Here is a 20,528-nt window from a genome sequence, read left to right on the forward strand (position 1 = left end):
ACATTAATTTGTTATGGTAATCTTTCGTGGATAACCTTTCATGTAATGCAACATAAAGATGAAATTATTTCCTGAAGCTGTTGATGTAATGGAGCTCTAATATGCACGGATATGTGACGATCATGTACGTTTCTTCACTTCCACCCCACATCCCGTCACTTCCTCCATGTATACCAGCTGGCTGAAAGTACATTGAGTTTGAATCTGATATGTTTGAATAAGGGAAAATAATGTTTTGACATTGTAGGGTCATAAATCGCAATGTTTGGATACCTATGCCCCAATACTACTTCTAAATAGTGCTGCATTGTTGAAACGGAGAAATGTCTGTGTTTTACATTGTGAATGGTCATGAAGATTTTATCGTGGGTCCTTGAAAAGTCATGGAAAAGTTTTGAAATTGTGTCAGTGAAAATGTGCGGCAACCCTGTGCTGTGTGTGTAAAAATAATCATTATTTGTGAAAAATCAAGTTATTTTTAAAAATTATTATTTTTTACATTTGCCATAAATTAAGCAGAACAGACAGAGAAGATCGTAAAGCATTGCACAAAAATAAAAAATAAATAAAATAAATTAAATTAAATTAAATTTAAAAAAATTAATAAAATACATAAATAAAAGCATGTTTTAAATATAATTGGCGATGGGTTATCGAGAACATGAATGTCATCTGTGTGCCAAAAGCCATTCACCGACAAAAAAATGTAAAGTATTTTATGTTAAATTGTGACATTACTAATGTTTGAGAGGTCTAATTGGAAAATTCAGTTACAGAAACTCAAATAGACTTACTTGCGAGGGGTCGTGCTGCATGAAAAGAATGATAATCCATTGCATTTGAACATGTTCTACCACTGAAGACCCCAAACAAAAGTGCCATATCCTGCAGTTCAAAATCATATTTAAAGCCACTTCTAATAAACTAGTAAACATCATTAGGCATCAAGGTGCTAAAACAATGTCAAGTGTGTATTTGGAGCTGTTCGGAGGGCCCGGGGTCTCCAAAGACCCTGAACAGAACATTAGGATTAAGGTTCCTCACAAAGTCTTGTTGGATTTTATATCTTACAATGCCAATAACCAAAGCCAAAACCCAAACATGAATCATTTAGTCCTGTGATTTATTTAATCTGTTTCATTTTTCACACTTTGGATCACTTCACCTCTTTACCTCAGGCCCTGCAGGCCTGCACTGTCTCTTTTTAGTATCTTAACAGGCCTACCAAAAATCGTTTTCCCCCCCTTAATTTCCCCCTTTTCTCCCAATTTTATGATTAAAACCATATCCAAGGTGAATGCCGCAAAAAGACGCGGAATAAAAATATATTTCAAGGCGATGAGGTTGTTCCAGGGTGGTTTCAGGGCGGTGGTGGATGAAGGTAGCATCATTTCAGATCGTGCCAAAAAAAATGGCGGATAATTAAATTAAAGAAGTGGTGTAATGAAGTAGAACCGACACTTTGAGCAGAGCAGGGAGGGAAACAGCCAGAGTTTATACCTTGTCTCACAGTTTTCTTCTCATTTTTTGGCTGGAAACAAGAAACATAATGTTAAAGGTTTTTTTATGAAAGGTTTGGTTGTTCGGGTCTGCCTGTGTGAAATCTTTCTAATTAACTCTCTCTTTTTAAGTGCTGTATTCACGCGCGCGTGTCGGCGCCCCGTATCCCGCGCGCGTGCTCTCGTCTGTGTGAGTGTGGGCGCGTGTGGGGGCGCGCGCTTTCCGCTCTACTCTGGAATGCAGCCAGTCTCTTTTGAATCCACACTCTGCTTCCAAAACCCAAAAGCCTTTGATCTTTTTTTTTTTTTCCTCGCTGTCTCCTTACCCGGAAGAGAACCCCTTCTCTCTGCCTCTCTGTTCCTCTCTCCCTCTCTCTCTGTCTCTCAGCTGGGATGAACGCACACGTGGAAATGTTGGCCCGGCTCCACACTCGGACCAAATTTAGTCATACAAAGGCGAGGGAGAGCGAGGAGGAGGAGGAGGTAGGGTGGAGGTTGGAGGGTGGTGGAGGAGGGAGGGAGGGTAGTGGTGGTGGTGGAGGGGGAAACCGGGCGGGGGGAGTTGGGGATGAAAGAGCCAGCCGCCGCAAGATCAAAGGCAGCCGCGGCTCCGCCCCGCTAACCCCACCTCCGCGCTTTATAAAGATCTGCCTCCCCATCCCAACTTTGATTCTCACGCAATCGCTCCCTGATCAGACACACACACAGAAAGCACGTCACTTCTGCTGCTCTCTCTCTCCTTTTTTGTTTATTTCCCTCTTTCTTTTTCTTATATTTTCTCGTGAAATATTTGAGCCACAAATACACAAGTTTATATTTTCTTTTAATTATTTTTCTCATATGTACGTTGCTCCATTTCCCCCCCTTTTTCATTCTTAATTAATTACAGTTTATTTATTTTATGTGTGTGCGTCTGTGTGTGTGTGTGTGTATTTTTCACTAACTTTTCTGGTGTGCCAATCATTAGTCCCCCAACTATTATTATTACTATTGTGTGTGTGTGTGTGTGTGTGTGTGTGCTAATAATGAATGAATATAATGTGTCACAATAATTAATAAGGGTGTCAGAGACTTTACATATTTAGGGGCCACTTACATGCATAAGTTTGGAACCCCTTGGCCAAGTTATGTCCTTAAACCCCTGTATAACATTTTATCTCGGCTACTCTTGCAAAATACTTAAAAACATTATTTTTTATTAATAATATAAATGTAATATTTTCATATATTGTTGGAAAACATGCCCTTAATATTGCTGGTGCAAAAGCAATTTAAAGGGAGGATAAAATAAATAAAAAACACACCTTTTGTTTGCAAATGTTGCTGAATAAATACACACATAAATAAATAAATAAATAAATAATAAGTGTATATGTTGGTGAGAATGTGTAGACATATATATTTGATTTTTACGCATGAAACATGCTTTAATTTTTGTTTTTTTCTTTTATTGTAGGAATCTATTTCTACAAAAAATAACACTATTGCCATTTCTTGCGTCTGGGGCAGATGTCTCGTCTTGTTTTTCGCTCTATCTCAATTATAATTTTTATTTATCATGATTGTTTTAACCCATCACACACACACACACACACACACACACACAGCGCGCGTGTCAGCCGCTTCCTCCTCTTCCTCCTCTTCTTCACCTTCCCCTCCTGTCTGCCCATTTGTTGTGAGCCGTGTATAAATCTCTCTCTCAGGAGGAGTGTCAATCGGTGCGGTGTCAATCAGAGCCTCGGCTTCCCTTTCATCTCTCCTTCCTCCCAATGACTGAGGAGAGAGCGAGAGGAGGAGGAGGAGGAGGGAGGGAGCACGGGCTACATTACCAACACACACATACACACACTGGTTACATTACACTGTGGAAGCAGTGCGGGGAGCAGTGGGAAGTCGGTTCCACGGCGTGTGTGTTTTGTTTTTTCCTCCTCCTCCTCTCTTACCTTCTTTTTCCTGATTGTTTTATGACTTTTGCTTTTATCCCTCCCGCGCTGAGGATGTATCCTGACGCATGAACGCGGCGTCGCTTGTTGTCGCGTCTTAAGTGTTAGAAACTGTGTTGCACATCCATCAGTTACCTGACGGTGTTCTGCTTGTGTTAGGGTTTTTTTTGACACTTTCAAGGAGCTTCTTCTTTCACTGGACCACCGAGGAAATAATATTCTCACTTTTATAAATGCACTTTTTTTTTTTACTGGACCATACCCGTCGTCGGTTGTGTGTGTGTGTGTGAGAGAGAGAGTGTGTGTTGAAAAACTAGTGATGAGATTTTAACTCGTGGTTTGTCTTCCTTTTTTTATTTTTCCCTCATGACATTGAGGCGTGCACCGGACTCTCATTGTGAGATTTTACATGTCAAGTTGTCGGCTCTGAGTTTCAGGTCTTTTTTAGTTGAAACACTCGTGGTGTGAAAAGGGGACACGGAAAGCAGACACACTCCTGTTGCTTCAGTGAAAACACACCGGCAGCGTGTGTGCACGCCGCTTCCATCTCTGAGTGACTCACGGTCGACGCTCCGGTTCTTAAAAGCAGGGGGGACGTTTACTCACTCGGTTTCGGGGGGGATTTTTAGTGGGAGTTTTCCCCCTCCTGATAGTTTCGGACAGTGCTGGCCTGTTTGTGTGTGTGTGTGTGTGTGTGTGTTGTCTTCCGCTTTTATTGAACAGTTTAAAAAAACAAATTAAAAAAAATGCCACAGTTATCAGGCGGCGGCGGCGGCGGAGACCCGGAGCTGTGCGCCACAGACGAAATGATCCCGTTCAAAGACGAAGGAGACCCGCATAAGGAGCAGATCTTCGCCGAGCTCAGCCACTCGGAGGAAGAGGGAGACCTGGCAGACATCAAGTCATCTCTGGTCAACGAGTCAGAGAGCAGCCCCAACAGCAACAGCCACGATGTGAGTAATGTGTGTGAGTGTGTGTGTTGACTGATGTGGTGGATGATGAGGGAGAGAGGAAGGTGGGTATCAGCTCTCAGCTCCATCACAGTCTGCATCAAACCTGGAAAACAAAGTTATCCTTTTAATCTGGTTTTCATTTAGCTTTTGGCACTTTGTCTCATGACACATTTCTGCAGCAGAGAGCGACTTGACAATACAGGCCCTAAAATTAATTTCTCTCTGTGAACACTCTCAGTTTTATAAAGCATTTTTTTATCATAAAGATTTACCTCTGATCAAAACAAATGCACAGTCTCACCTCAAGTGCATTTACAGCCCCATTTTAGATTTTAAAATTTAATATCTGAACTGCTCCCACTGCAGTCTGCACACTCAGGTGTACCAGCCTCCCCCCTCAGACACCTCCTCTACATATTCTCAGTAATTTTCTCTTTGGAGACATTACAGCCCTAAATGCACACTCTAACTTGTCTGTGGCATCTCAAGTTCATTTATTTGTAATAAAATGTGGGTAAAATAATAAGGAGGATAATTTAAGATGTGAGAATCGGGGCCTTGTGCTGCTTTTGATAAGTAGGCTAATAGCTGTGTTTGCAGGGGGTTCACTGTAACCTTCAGCAGCTGTAAACACCAGGACATGAATCTGTTCAGCACACATGGGTTTAAAATCTATTCATAAGCAAGATTATTAATTTATTTCACAGATCACAACTTTTAAAATCCTCAACAATAGGATGATGTTTAAATATTTTATTACCAGGATGTGTTACTGTTTGTAATGCCTGACTCATATTTCATTATTGTTTGTTTAATGGTGCCCAAAAATTATTTGTGCATGCTCTGAGGTTGAGAAAAATCTGAAACACATTTTACAGCTGCGTTTGTTTTTGCCCGTGCTCACTGATCAGATTAAAAGGAGGCATTAAGAGGCAAATCCGAATAAATTTACAGTGCATGTAAATGCATATAGAATCTCGCTGGAAGAATTACGAATGATGAATTTTTAATGTTTCCAAAATTATAACTCTCATGCTTTTATATTCCGCACTTGCAAGATGGCATTTTTTTAGCACACGGGAGCAGTCACGAAACATCACAGTTAAAAATTTGTATTTATTTTCCCTGCATCCGTCTGCGCCGTGCACCGACCCCAGGATGCAGGCTGCAGCTCTCCCCATTGCAAAGTTACTCGTCTGTTTTTGTCATTAACCGCAGTGTTAATGAAATTTTCGCCACATCCTGCACCAGACTGTACACACTCACCAGCGAATGTCCTAGAGACGCACGAGACAGAGGCTGAATGTTAATTAGGAATCCAGTGAAGTTCCCTTCGCTCAGCTTGAAGCCATCCTGAGGGGTCTGAACTCCAAAAAGAGGTCCTCTTACCAATTCTGATTCGGAAATAAAGAGGAAATAGATGTGCGGAAAGCAGTTTTTTTTAAGGCAAAATCAGTCTCCACTGTTTTCTCTTTTTTCCTGGGATGATTTTATTTCACTTTACACAGAGGCTTTTAATTTGTAACACAAATACAATCCATTTATTTGAATTTAGAGGACGCCTTAAACTAAGAGATGAAATTGAGAGTGGACCTGTGGTATTGAAAACAAGTTAATTTGTAAGATCCTTAAGGACATGAAGCTTAATTAAGTGGTTCTTTTGAAGCTTTGATGCAGGCTGCTCCATCACCTCTCTATAGACAGTAGTGTGTGTGTGTGTGTGTGTGTGTGTGTGTGTGTGTGTGTGTGTGTACGTGTGGGCAAGCTCGTTCTGCTTTGGTGACGAGCAAAAAGGGACGGTATTTTTCCCAGCAGTGTTTGTGGGTGTGTGACCGTATCAGCATGTCAGTGTGTGCCACTGTGTTTGAAGGCCCTCTTAATTGAATCACCATCATTTTAATTTTTCAAATTCCTTTTCTTCCTCTTCCTTTTTTTTTCTACAGGCAGCTAGACAGTCCCAAATACCGCAAGATTCATATCATGAAAAACACAGAGACCATCCGGATGATGGTAAGTGACACCGCCTTAAGCGAGGGCTCGTTAAATCAGCATGCTTTACAGGACAGCCAGCGTGCCATTGAGCTGCAATAAAGCCCCAGATTTTCAGAATAATTCGCTGCAGCTTGAGAAGTTTTAGTGGGCCAGTGTGAAAAAGTGCCACCTCGTTCTCCACACACAGAAGTGATCAGTCACACTCATGCACTGTTGGACCTCTTCTTATCAGAGCCCCTGTTCTTCTGCTGCTCTCAGACAGATAATCTCTGATCCAGGTCTAGTCTGGACATGTTAAACCTTCATGGACACAGCAACCTGTTACCTACCTCGTAGATGAGGGCGCCTGCAGAAACAAAGTATACTTGAGTTGCACATTTCATGCTTTAATTTCCTGGGTGATCATTGAGTGTGACATGTGGCATAACATTTCTATCTATTGCGTGTCTTAATATGCAGTCGCCCCAATAAACTATTTCCCCGCATACATCATCTCTTGCATGCAACATGTTGCCACCGCTTGGGGCTCTTTGCTCCTAGTCTGACCCCTCTGCAGCAGGTCATCATTAGGGCTTTGAGGAAGAGTGTGCCTCCTCTTTGTTCCCCTTTCACTCCTGAATAGGATCCCCTCAAACCAAACACCAGCTTTCTTCACAACAAGATCCATGTTGCCATCAGGGGCTATGTACCACAAACACTCCCAACCCCCCGGCCTTATTAACGCAGCGTGCAGCTGAGTGGCGAGTGGCGCTGCATTGAGGCCTCTTGTATAAAGCCCCCCCCTTTTCTGAGGTCAAAGGCATAGAGGAACAGTTGGGGCGTCTCCTGTTTTGACACAGTCTGTATGTTCTTCTAATTGGTGCTAATTGGCACAGAGGGGCTCCATTGTTCCTCTGTATAATACGACCCTCCTCTCCAAGACGGGAAGAAAGGGCACAAACAAAAGGCCGAGGCGAACTGGGGCACGGGTTAAAGCGATCGACAGTGATATCATTACAGCATCCAAACAGGCAGGCGAACTTTGTGCTCAGCTTTGCTTTTATAACTCAGCTAAATTTATTGACTTAAGTGCAAGTAGAATTTGTCATTTGTAAGATTTGTTTATGTGGTTAAAGCTCCAATGTTGGTAGAAATCCAAAGACTTCCAAAATTAATAAATAAAAAAAAATGCATCATGAGCTTTTTGCAAACAAACAGCTAATTGTCACTTTTTAACCTTTTTTGTTTTTTTTTAATTTAGGAAAACTCCAGGACCTGTACAGTAAAGGCCATCCGTACCCGGGCTACCCAGGCTACATCATGATGAACAACATGAACAACGACTCCTACATGAACAATGGCTCCCTCTCGCCGCCCATGCCCAGAACGGTCAGTGCCAACTGAGAATAAACATGTCAATAACTTTTTTTGCTTGAGGCAAACAAAAACATCTCAGCATCACCGTTTAGTGACGAGAGCCATAAAGAGCACAAAGGTACGAGCCTTTAAGTTTGGCGTTGCATGGACATATAGTCAGAATATGATCCGCTGATGATTTTGATCAGGGGTAAAAAATAACTCTAAAATCAATGTTACGTTGTCAGTGTATCTGATCTCATTTTTGTTGGGTTAAGGTTAGTGTTTATGTTTTTTTTTTTTCATGCTGTTAGAAGTTGGTAAACTGATGCTGAAAGCGCTGGTTTGCTCAGAAGACACGCTTGTGGGATCGAAAGCAAAAACAAACATGGAGGGTGATGATAGACCTGCAGAGATTTACCTTCATGTTGCACCTGTTCAGGTTAAACTGAAGTTCAGGGGGCTTTGAACAATGGCGTTAGTTGTGTTGCAGAATGGGGGGGGGGGGGCACATATGAAAGGGGTGTCTGGAAATTTTGAGCATCAAACACTTAATTTCATACATTCCGGTTAAGTTTTATGCACCAATTTGTGCCTTGTCTGAATCAGTTTATGGCGGACATGTCTTTAATTTCGTTAAAGAAGATTCCTCTGCTAGTTTAATGTTTTCGTCTGGGGGACAAATGCACATGTTCTTAATATGCACGTCTGTGGTTGCGGATATCACAGTTTAAAACACAAAGTGAAATGAGGTGACAAAAGTTGTTTGTTAACTCTGTCACAGCACTGCCCAGTACTCTGGTAATGTAGACTAAGAAAGAAGACAGAAGAAGGAAGGCAACCTGTTGCTTTACCTGCCCACAGACTTTGCTGCGCTGTCCCACTTTTCAAACATCTTGCTTATGATCAGTCGTTTTCCATATTGATGAAGCAAAAAATTGCAATTCCATCAATATACTTAAAAAGTATTGCAATACTTGATAATATCAGCACCTTCAGAAATGAAGTATTGCAAAATGCGCACCTATTTCTGGCTTTAATTGTTATAGTTGATTTCATTTGCTGTTTTCGAGCGTCTTTATCACGATCATTTGCTTCTGTTGCACTATTTCCATTCACTTTAAATTAAATACTTTTTGGTTTGTACTGTATGTTAGACAAAATGAGGGATTTTGAGATATCTTTGGTAACTTGTTTTGTCCTTGTTAATTTTTGAAAATGTCAGGGACCAAACAGTTGATTAAAAACAAGAATCAGATTGGACTGAGAACATAGTTCTTAGTTGCAGCATTACATGAGGTTAAAGCAGTATTAATAGTGTTTTCATGGCTTCTTTTTAGTTAAAAAAATAGCATGTTTAGAAGCTCGTGGGTCACAATGAAGGCAGCATAATTGATTATCAAATAAAAATTTTATGTTAACTAGTCAACAGTTGCTTTGACCTACACGTTTAGTTTGGAATATGAAGTTTTAAAGAGAAAACCATCCCTGTAAAGCTCATAAATCCTTAAGTTATTGACCAACAACATTGACCTGCAATTATGAGTTTGAGATTAAAATTAATGAAAAGAACGGATTAATAAATGGCAGCATTTCAGGTAAGATCACATTTCTGGACTTACAAACTACCGCTTTAATATGTTAAGAATAAAACAAAAAATATTCACTTCCGATGTTGATTATGTTTGTGTTGTTGTGTAGTATCTTAATACCACACCAAATAAGACCCTTCGAAACCAAATGCCTGCCGTTCTTTCCGGAAGATTAGCATGAGATATACAGTATTTCTCATCTTGTTAGAATCTTAAGTGATGCATGTCTACATGACCCAAGTAAGCCCTCTAATTAGCCCAGCATGACTGAGGAGGCCTAAAGGCAACATAACGTCTCCGAGGCTGCCCTGCAGAGGAGTTTATAGGACCGTCCAGGGGTGGCGTGTGCCGTTGCAGATATCGCCCCTGTAATGGTATTAATTTCAGACCAGCTGCAGGTCTCTCACTGGCGGCTTCCTGTGTCTGTCCCGTTTGCAAATTTCTCCTCTCAAGACAGACATAAAACGCAGGGCACACCAGCAGCTGTCCACTCTAATCCTGTTTTGTCCACGTCTCTGTGTTGCACTTGGGGGGAGACAACCGGCCTCGGTCTGGCTATGGTTTGGTGCCTCCATGCAGGCAACACTCACACAAGCCCTGGGTTGTTTGTGCTTTTGCAGTGCATACACGTTAGTTTCATCAGGGTTAAGTTGTGAAATGTGAGCTCTGCGTTATTATAAGAATCGTCTTTCAGAGGCAGATGTGATTGTCGGGGGCAGATGCCACATGCTGTGTGCAAAGGAACTTCATTCACACGCAACTCTATCACGGGATGATGTTAAAATTGCATTGCTTCCCCTCTGCCAAAGTTGCAGAGGGTGAAAGTATGTGACATTGTAGAGAAAACGTGATTACCTCATGATTTGCCCTCTTCAGTTTACAAATAAAGTGGTTTGTGAAATGTAGGGTATGATGCTTTCCAAATTCTCTTTTTATGGCTTGTTTTCTGGTCAATGTTATCGATTATTCCATCGCACACCCTGAAATACTCGTAGAGGGCATGTATGGAGACCAGCTGACTGTATGAGAGGAAATTACCCCTCACTGCAGATGAATTGGGCCAGGCAGTTAGGCAGCATACTCGCTGCCAAAACTTTTAAAGCCCTGCTTTCATTTCATTTACCATGGCTGCTTTTTTTTTTCACCCAAATTTCCCCCTCACCCTGTCTTCAATAAAACGGTAGTCATTTTATATACGTTTCTCTCACTTATCCAATAAAAAGAGCCAAGGCTTGGTGGAAGGATCACGGAACATGAGTCCTCTGGCTTTCTCACTGATGTCAGCTTGCTGCCTCCGCTGCCGGCCACCGCAGCCACAGTATCTGCAGGCCTGGGATCGGTTTTCACTGAGATCAAAGGCACATTCTCCCTTTCATTCTCTTCCATCCCCAGCCCCACCGCCGCCCCCCCAATCCCAGTAGTTTAGATTGATTTCCATTGACCATGACATTCCTGCACATGCCGTCCAGTCATGATGGAGCTGTTGGGAGTAGCTGATTGTCAGCAGATTTTAGGACTTCTAGCTTGATAGGTCGCCTCCACCACAAGAGCTGAGATTTTGGTGTCAAGATGCCTAATGGCGTTCAGTTGCATATACATGTTGACCACTTCAGAGAGTCAGCGGCTTGTTATGAATACGACTGTTTACATGAACCTATAGCTGCTTTAAGATGCGGTATCTGTAGGGTATCCTGAGCACAAAAGTGAAGTCGGTAAGGAGTCCATCACGTGAGGTGAATCTCTCTCTTGAAGGAGCAAAAAAGGGGCACTGTGTTTATTGTACATGCTGTTTGGGACTCATGCCTAAGTAGCTTGTTGTGATTGTCTTGTCTACATTCATACACATGGCAAAACAGGAAAAATCGGGAAATAGGTGGGTGTATTTTAAATCTATTAGTTGTGTGTGTATATATAAAACACCTGAGCTTGTTGGGTCCAAGCATTTTGACTGACAGGACAGCGCCTCAGACAGCATGGAGTCAGATTGTGCTAATGGGTAAAAATTTTACTGATGGCCTTCTGCCCATCTGTAGAGATCGGCTACACTTCACAAATCTATCTGGGTTTAAATAGACTTACATTCCATAGAATGATAAATAGATTTGAAATAAGCGCCTGTCTTGCCGGAGGTTCTGATGACACTTGTTGCCACGGCAGATAGCAACACGTCAGTTAGCTGAACGGAGATGATGTGCTAAATAAAGTCATGTGGCTAATAAACTGCTTTCTAGTTGGAAGAACTCATCTCAAGATAAAGGTATGCGTGACTATCCAAACAGGGGCAGAGGTATTTTTCTTTTTTAATTCTCCTGTAACGTTATCCCCACCACTCCCAGTCGCCACCTTTCTCAGCTTGGCTGCCTATTCCACCAGTAAAGACTGACCTCTGGTGGCGCATGCTGTGCATTACAGTGGCTTAATACAGCATATCCGTATCAGTTTAATACAAAGAGGAGCATCTGTGTTTTTAATGTACTGAAAATCATACCTTTGGGATGTTTAATTACCCTGGTATACTGTAATACATTGATACCACCCGTGTCTAGATATTTATCTTCAAAATAGAAATTCCTCCAGAATAAATCTAGCTTTGTTACGTTTTGTTTTTTAGCTTGATTAAAGGAACAGGTTCGCTTATTTAAACTGTGTTTGTTACTGCAAAAAAAGACAATATCAGGTTATTCAAGTAGACAGAAGTACACTGATTATTATGTGTCGTCTTGATCAGGGTTAGTGTTTCTCTCTCAGATGCTTCAGATAATGTGGAGAGACTTGACTACATTTAATGATTCTGTTGTTATAACTTTTGGTGTGTAAAAATAGCAAAGGGTATGAAGATAGGGAAGGGCTGTTTTCTCTCTGGCCTCCGAGTCTTTAAATTGCCAAATTAAACATGCTTTTACGATGTTGGTCAGAATTATCATAACACCCCACAATGGCACTGATGATAACAGTTGCCAAGTATAAATCTTCAAAGCATTTAGGATGTCATCACTCCAGGTTTGATATGTGGAAGACGAGAAGTTCACTGCTTTGAGGTGTTTTCGTCTTATCGTTCAAATAAGTGGTCCTGCAGCCTCCCAGACTCCATGAGGATTTGAAAATGACAGCTTCTAAATAAAGATCAACATGCACGTGATGGACGGTACATATTTTTAAATGACCTGAAATCTATTCCCAGATTACGTTGCTGTTGTTGCACTAACATCCTCCCCTTCGTTAAAAATGGATAAAAACTCTTTTATATGCTCCTGTAAAGGAAACACTACATCCTTTGAGCACATGACATACTACCAAAGCCATTTGAATAAACTCATAAATGCATGGTTGACAAGATGAAGACATAACTGCCTGCTCCTGGTTCTGAAATGTTGATAGTGCAGAGAGAGGGAGGTTTTTCACCTGACTGTGAAGATGTGTTGGTGATCTCCAGCTGTGTTGGAACAGTCTCATGGTCTTGAGCAACAGCTTGAGGAGAAGAGCGGATTGAATCGCTGATTTTTTTTTTTTTTTTTTTTTTTTAAAGCTGAGTTTTTCTGCTGTGGTGGTGGGGGGAGTTAAGAGAGCTCCCTCTCCTTTTGCCCGTGCACTCTTTTTTCCCTTTGGACCCTCAATTGCAGATCCTCATGGCGAGAAAGAGGGGGTGTGGAGGGGGTGCAGCGCTGTACTTTCCTTTGATGTAGTGGGAACGTGACGGATCTGCTAGCCAGTGTCTCGCAGCGTGGAATCACTAACCCAGGCTTACCTAACGGGATTTGGTAGGACCGCTCTGGTGTCCCTCAGTGCCATGTGTGTCCTGAGCTCATGCCCCCAGCACTACCGTGGAAGATCCCTGTTAAAGAGAACACTACATTTACCAGCAGCCATCCATGTCCACACATAATGTTCTAGATGGCAGCTTATGGCACCTTGTGTAGTTTTTTTTAAGTCTCACTATAGGGTGGATATGCTGTGTGAAGTTTACCAGAGCTGAAAGCAGCATTTTGCCTTTAAGTAGCTGGACGCCATATGATCATCCCACTGTCAGCTCATTTTCTATACATAGCCTTGAACAGTACTGTCTTTTATATATACTTACATCAGAAAATAAATTAAGGAAATACAGTAGCTGTCAAATGCCATAAGTGTAATTGCCTTATTTAATGCTGCATATACCAAATCAGTACATATCAAAGAGTCACGCTGACATCGATGTCATCTGCCGAGCAGCTCTGACAAAGGGCAAAATGTGTGTGTACACATGAAGGACAGCGGCAGGGACCTCACACAGAAGAAACACTTGGCGTCTCAGAGTCTTTGTAGTGCCGCCGGGGTCGCAATGTTTTATAAACAGCACCATTAACGCCAAGGTTCCTTCTCGTCCTCCGCTGTATGGTGATGCTGGTTGACACATTTACTCCATATGCACGCTGCTAATGACGCCATGTGGTTGCAATCACCTTATCAGTGTGTTTCATCTGGTAAAATGGAGCTCAGCAGAGTGATTCTCCACCAGGACCGAGAGATATGCATTGTTGTGTAAGATGGGAACTAAAAGTAGTACGATCAAAGGTTAAGTTTCTGGTTGATTATATTTTTCTTGTTGTGTGAGGGCACACTGATTTATTTTTCGTAAAAATGTGTGAAGGATTTGCATATACTGGCAAAAATGGTGTATTATATTCCTATCTATGTTTTCATTTGGTATAATCACATGAAAATAAGAATGGCTGTGTTTTAGAACACAGAACTCAGAATAAGCTGTTTATATCTATATATGGAGCGTTCGCCATGTTCTTCTACTGTAGCCCAGAGTGGACAAACCAAACACTGGCTCTAGATAGGGCTATTCGTGGTTTCGCATCTTTGCGTTGGCCACAGTAGTTCTAGGGCTGCACAATATATACAAATCAATCAGATTGCGACTGTGATATGCGTCACAGTTTTGTTTGGAATGGTAATTTTTAGATAATTTTACAAAAGAAAAAATCAAATAAATAAAAATGACGATGACAGGATTTTTTTTCTGGGGTCTGTCCCAAACAAACATGTTCCCCTATGTCTGGAATATGATTTGAAGACCCCTCATATCTCTGTAGCACCACACTGCCTCATTTATAATGCCATCAAAAATTGATAAAATTCTCCTACACGCTTGGCACACAGGAGAAGTTTCAGCTCTGCAACCTCACCGCTAGATGCCACTAAACCCGACACACTAGACCTTTAAACAAATGATTTTAATTTTTGTTCCTGAAGTATTATGTTCGTTATTTGAACACATTAAGGCAATTTTAAGGTCATCAATTGCATCAGAAAACAACAAAAAGAAAAAGAACAGGCATTAGATTTAATCAGAAACCTCTGACTTCTTTCTGTTTGTTTCCATTTTAAAATTAAGTGACACAGATGAAAGGCAGAACTTAAAATCATTAAATGGAGAAATGTGTGTTTCTGTATGTGTGTGAGAAAAGCAATTGGGAGTGTCATGGTTGTGAGCGTGACATGCATGCGCACACTTAACCCCGGTTGATGTTTATTTTGGGCATGTGTTACCGCTCAGAGCGAAGCACTCATAGATGATGACACTTTTCTTCGCTTCCCCGTCCTCCCTCTGAATTGGATGAAGCTTAACCAATCAAGCAGCGCTGCCTGGAGCCAGCCAGTCAGGCTTTTCCCGGACAGGCCGCCACTCAGGCCCACAACACCTGCTCAGGGGACTTCACTCTTCACCAGCAGCCTGCCGCTGATCTCCAGGGGTCAGTGGAGGGCCTCGCCAAGGTTGTCCCTTATGCCCAGTTCTGTTTGAATGGCCTGGGTGTGGACTTCCTGTAAGGGCGGATCAGAAATGGAGACTAGAGGGTGGTGTGTGCGTGTGTGAGAGTGTTTTTGTCAATTTGTTGTGCGACTGACGTAACTGTTGGTGATGTTATGACTGTGCTTAGTTAATGGGACAGTGTGGGACGTGGTTGTCTCTTGGCCGGGGCTGGGTATCATTTAAAAAATTACAGTCCCAGTGCCCTTGAAATGATACCAACAGAGTCCTTCATTTGATACATTTTTTTTCTGCATTATCCAGTACCCATCATGTGAATGGAGGCATTCAATTGCGTAACATGCCACAGGCGTGTTCCCATACTTTTGAATGTTTTGTTGGCATCTCAGCACGCTGATCTGCCAACTCCATCAAACACACGGCACTCGACTTCACCACATGACAGACTGTGCGAGTTGTAGCCGCTGCTGTGGTGGGCATATCAGATTGAATCAAAGAACGCTTGTGGTGATTGCCTGGGAGCAGAACCATACAAAGAGATTTTTTTGTCTAGATTTGGGTGCAAAAAGGATCAAATGCAGGTGTCCTTTGGCTGGAGAAGTTTTGACGCCACTTGGTACTGGGTTATTTGGGTCGATACCTTAAAGGTATCGAGTTCCAATACCCAGCCCTGCTCTTGGCAAAGATGTTTTGTTGGCTTCAAAAAGTAGTTTTACAGTCATTATTTGGTAAATACATTTACAGTGCAAGCTTCATTGACCGGGGTCAGTCTTTAATCCATGACTGAAGCTTGACAGCAGTCCTTCAAAGCTGATCTCAGCACCTCGCTGATGCAGTCATGAAATAAGTCAAAACATGAATAGCTTTATTGACTTCATCTTGACAGCTTGTAGGTCTATATAGAGGCGAGCAGTGTTCCAGCTAGTAAACTGCAGCAAGAGGAACAATAGGGCCACAGGAGTGAAACATGGGTGCAAATCCTGCCGGCTGTGTCCAGACTTCAGAGAAGCTCAAACAGCCCTCACTTTGTCCAGCTAAGAAATAGAGCTGTGATCAATAGCTGCTCTGTTTTGTATGAAGTTGGTCAGTCTCTGGCGCGCTCTTTCCCTCCCTCCTTTCTCTTTGCTGTTTCATATTTTTCAGAAGCTCATTATTTCTTTCTGCTGTGGGTGTGAGTGCTAAAGAGGCTCACATGCAATGTGTATCTGACAGCGCTGAAATATTAATGGTCCCCAGTGTAGGAGGTTGGTATAGGGCCTGCATAGTAACAGTACAAAGGGTGCCTTCTCGCCACCAGGCTTTATTAGCAGAGCTGTTAAATGAATGGATGGATGTAGCTTTCTTCATGCCTCCTTTTGTGTTTTTGCGCTAAACATCGCACCACATTCTCCCTGTCTAACAATTTCCAACTACACTAAACGGGTGCCCGATTGAGACTTGGTGCGCACGCACGCGCAAACACACATGCATGAGTGTGAGAGCTACACCACACTGTTGAGCTTTCTGTGGGAGGACAAAGAGGAGGGCTTTGCTATCAGTTCATTTTGTGTGGTCTCGGCCATAAAAAACACGCTGTTCTTTGACTGTGAAAAAAAAGCCTGTCTTTAATTTTTGGGAAACCCATAAAAGTTTGTCGCTCCTTTCATATCGGCTGCAGAATTGAAAACAAATGCTACATTCTCCCCTCCTCTGCTTTGAACTGGCCAATTATAGAGTTGTGAAAATAAAAATCAGTCTGTAGATCTCTTTACCCCCTCTCTTTTCTTTCCTTCCTTCTCTTCCCCCTCTCTCTCCTTCTTTCTCAGTCACTTTCTTTTTTTTCTCCTCCCCCCTTGTTTTTGAAGAAACCGAGGGGGGATCACTGATGTCAAAGTCAAAACCAAGAGCATTAAGAAAACTGGCGAAATGCAATACAGCTGCAATCCGACATGACGCTAGAAAATAGGGCTGAGGAGCAGAAAGCCTCTCTCCCGTATTCCCAGGGCGCGCAACTGCTCCCGGCCTTGGCTTTGATCTCTTCAAAGCCTCCTGCCTCCTACTAGATGGAGAGTCTTGGCTGCCGCTCGTGAGCGCTGGAGAGAGGCAGGGAGGGAGGTGGGGGGTGTTTTTTGGGGGGGGAGCCGTCGTCTTTTCCTTTCCAGGGCTGAAATCAATCATGGTGCCGAGGCAATTATGTGTAATTCAACCCCAGCCAGATTAGTGACTCTTGTTACCTGAGCGACCGGAGCTCTGTAATCTGCGAGACACACCGGCCTCACCAGCAAAGGAGTAGCCAGGAACAGGCGAGGGCACTTGAGGGAAAGGAGGGGATCGAGGGAAGAGGGAGAGGTGCTGAAAAGCAGGCTGCCATGCTGCTGTCCAGCAGAGCAGAAAATCAGAGTACAATGGAGTGATTACACTTGCAGATGTAGCCATATTTATGACGAGGTGGATAGAGAGAACAGAAAGAATGACGAGCACTGATTGCCATGGAGCTTCCTAGTTAGTGTGCTAACGAGCCAGGTCTCTTTTGTGTTAAAACGTGCGTAATGTCACCTCCACTGCGCTTCCAGTCCTCCCCCACCATCCACCGTCCTGTCCCCCCTCCAGTGCCATATCTCTATCCCTCATGCCCTCCACAGTCGGCTCCGAAATGCAAGCTTGGCCAAGGCTCCTGCCCCAGGCGCCCAATTTACTATGGCTGGAGAAAAACTCAGTGGCCCCAAGTCACAGAGGAAAACAGCAGAGCTGAATGCTGCTCTTTCCCTGCTGCTGCAGTTCGTCTGATCTGTGCAACTGTTTCAGTGTCTTAACACGCAGCAGTGTAACAATTTACACCCTTCTGCTTTTTTTTATGTGGCTTACTGAGGAGATTTATCCCAATTATGTCTGCTCCTAGTTTAGGCAAATCTAGAACGTGGTAGGAGTTTGATGCTCATGACTAATACCACCTAGCGTACGTTATGAGATTATTTATTTGTAAGAATTTTTTTATGCTATGATATTTTCATTTGGGGTTTTAGAAACAATTAATTGGAGGTTGGATGGAGGGCAGAGGAGAAATTAGAGATTCACATTATTAGTGTTTAATTGGAAATATATGATTGCCTGAGCTTTGATTCTTCCCCTGCGCTGTCTGTAAGAGCTGATGTCACAGGGATGAGAACAAGGCTTTGTTTTTTTCGTCAGCAGTCACTTGATGCAGGATGATGAAACCCACAAAGATATCTAGCAAGAATGTGTTTGTTCATCTGATGAGCTCGCCTTGTGCTCCATGTTTCTTTTGATCATCCAACTGCTCGGTCGGTGATTGAAGGCACTTATTTTCCTCGTGGGATGTACACAATGAATAAATTAGATATACCGTCCTGTTATAATAGAACGTAGTTGATCAGGACCTTGATGTCTGCGATAGTTTTAACAAGGCAAGCTGACAGGGAAGTGGAGCTGACTCTAAAAATATAAAGGTCACGCTGAATGGATTATGTGGCATCAATGGAGCCACCGTCCAGCTCAGCAGGAGCCCTTAAATCCACTAGCAGCCATAACCCCTCGGCTCAGGGGCCAGGTGACGCTTTTCATGTCCTCCAATGGAGAGACATCACAGAGGCATCCTCCACTTTGAGCTGCCCGTCATCAAACAATGCATCAAAACATCAAATCAGTCCACCCCCACTGTATCTATCTTTTGAGATGAAAGATGGGGGGAAATGGAAGTGCCCACCGCGCCCCCGCACCACAAATCTTAATTTGCATTTCTCTCATTGCACACACTGACACTCCTTATGTGCTGAAGCAGTGATATAGAGGTTGTGCTTGACTTTCATTTGAAAAGTTCAACAGTGGTTACGTAGCCTGTTTAATGTGGGTCCACCTTTATGAAAGGGTGAAAAACAAGCGGCAATCTCCGGAACTGATAAATGAAGCCAGCTTGGAAGTGCTAAAAAACTGCAGTTCCTCTAATGGCCACTTGAGGCTGGCTCCAAGAAGAAGTCAATCTCCATAGACCAACTTTGCAGCAGAAATAAACATGTTTACAGCCTGGTGCATAAAACAGTTTTGGCCTCTATAGCTAATTTCAACATTCATGAAAACCATACAGGGATGGTTTTTTTATATAACTCACCATTTCACATTTTTATTAAGGCCTAAAGTTACGCATAATTAAGGGTGTGGCCACTTTTAGTGACCGGCTGTCTGCAAGGTGTCATCACAGTTCCTGAGTCAGATTCACCCCTCGTTTCTCCTCAGCTCCACCCTCTCATCCAAATATGGTCACTTCTGACTCAAAAATTTCACGTTGATGACGGCCGAGATGCCCAACTCAAAGCTTCAAACAGTAGTCCACAAATTAATGGGTGACGTCATGGTGGCTACGCTCATTATTTTTACAGTCTATGGTGAAAACAGGTTATTAAAGTCTAAAGGGATTACAACTCTAGGATAAATAAAGCCTACTACTGCTATGCTAGATATTGGTACTTCAAGCTGTGCTTCATAAATTATGCTTCCTGTGATTGTAAAGATGCGTGAACATGATCAAACACAACTATAACAGAACTTAACATGAACTCATCTTAAGGTGACACAGTAAAGGAAAGACAGTTTAATTTGATCATTTACATGTTGACGCACCCAGCAGTTATCTGAATAGCTCAGAACTTTCACTACATAAAACCAAATATCCAACATTTTACTATGTCTTGCCTTCATTCAATAAGAGTTACCGGTATAGGCATTAGAGGTATACATTGATAGTAGCCACATGCTGCAGCCTTTTATGGTATTTTCCTGTGCCCATTTGTATGATTTTAGATATTTGGACAAGTGTCATTTTGACATTTGCCAGAATTTGCAGTCTAAAATACAAAATGTGGCATATTTACATTGCTTATTTATCTGACCAACAAAAAACCTCAAAGCAATTCAGTTCACGGTCATACATATAAAACAGACATTTTATTCTCACATTTGAATGTTTGATACTTTTACTTAAAATATAACAAAAACGAGCTTTCAGTTGATCAGCTAATTGTTTCAGTTCTACGTAACTGACACCTAAAGAAGAAATTTTGTTCAAGCTACTCAAAGATGTCACAGCTTTAAGCTCATTTAATTTGACATTGCTTTCTTAATATACGATTGAGATTATGTTAAGACATATGAGCAATCCACTATGAATAAATCCATCTGAATTACAGCCCCGGTGTGTTCATTGTATGGCTTGTCATTCAGATTTGTGGCATCAGGTGCACGAGTGTGCCCTGTAATGTTGCTGTAACCATATGCCCTGAGCCTAAGGAGCCCCTTTTGTGCTCCAGAAATTCACTATTACCATTTCTTTAGAGGTATCAAGGGATAAGCAGACGTTGTCCGTTGCCATGTTGTACATGGTCATTGTTTTGTTTGTATTAAAGCCCACAAAAAACCCTGCCACAGAGCTAATTGATGGGGCGGAGTCTTCGTGTGACCGTTCAGAT

General features: G+C 42.3%; 1 protein-coding gene across 6 annotated transcripts in view; it reads left to right on the forward strand.

Annotated features, from left to right (window-relative positions):
- Positions 1-3,348: 3,348 nt before the first annotated feature.
- The window catches only part of lef1 (lymphoid enhancer-binding factor 1), a 47,835-nt gene continuing 30,655 nt past the window's right edge, over positions 3,349-20,528 (forward strand). For all 6 annotated transcript variants that reach the window (XM_033624192.2, XM_078166238.1, XM_078166239.1 and 3 more), the window contains exons 1-3: positions 3,349-4,395; positions 6,339-6,405; positions 7,628-7,755. In XM_033624192.2, the coding sequence (XP_033480083.1) occupies positions 4,189-4,395; positions 6,339-6,405; positions 7,628-7,755 (402 nt within the window). In that variant the 5' untranslated portion in view covers positions 3,349-4,188. The remainder of the gene's footprint in view (positions 4,396-6,338; positions 6,406-7,627; positions 7,756-20,528) is intronic.

Source organism: Epinephelus lanceolatus, chromosome 3 (genome assembly GCF_041903045.1).
Source record: "Epinephelus lanceolatus isolate andai-2023 chromosome 3, ASM4190304v1, whole genome shotgun sequence".
Lineage (NCBI taxonomy): Eukaryota > Metazoa > Chordata > Actinopteri > Perciformes > Serranidae > Epinephelus > Epinephelus lanceolatus.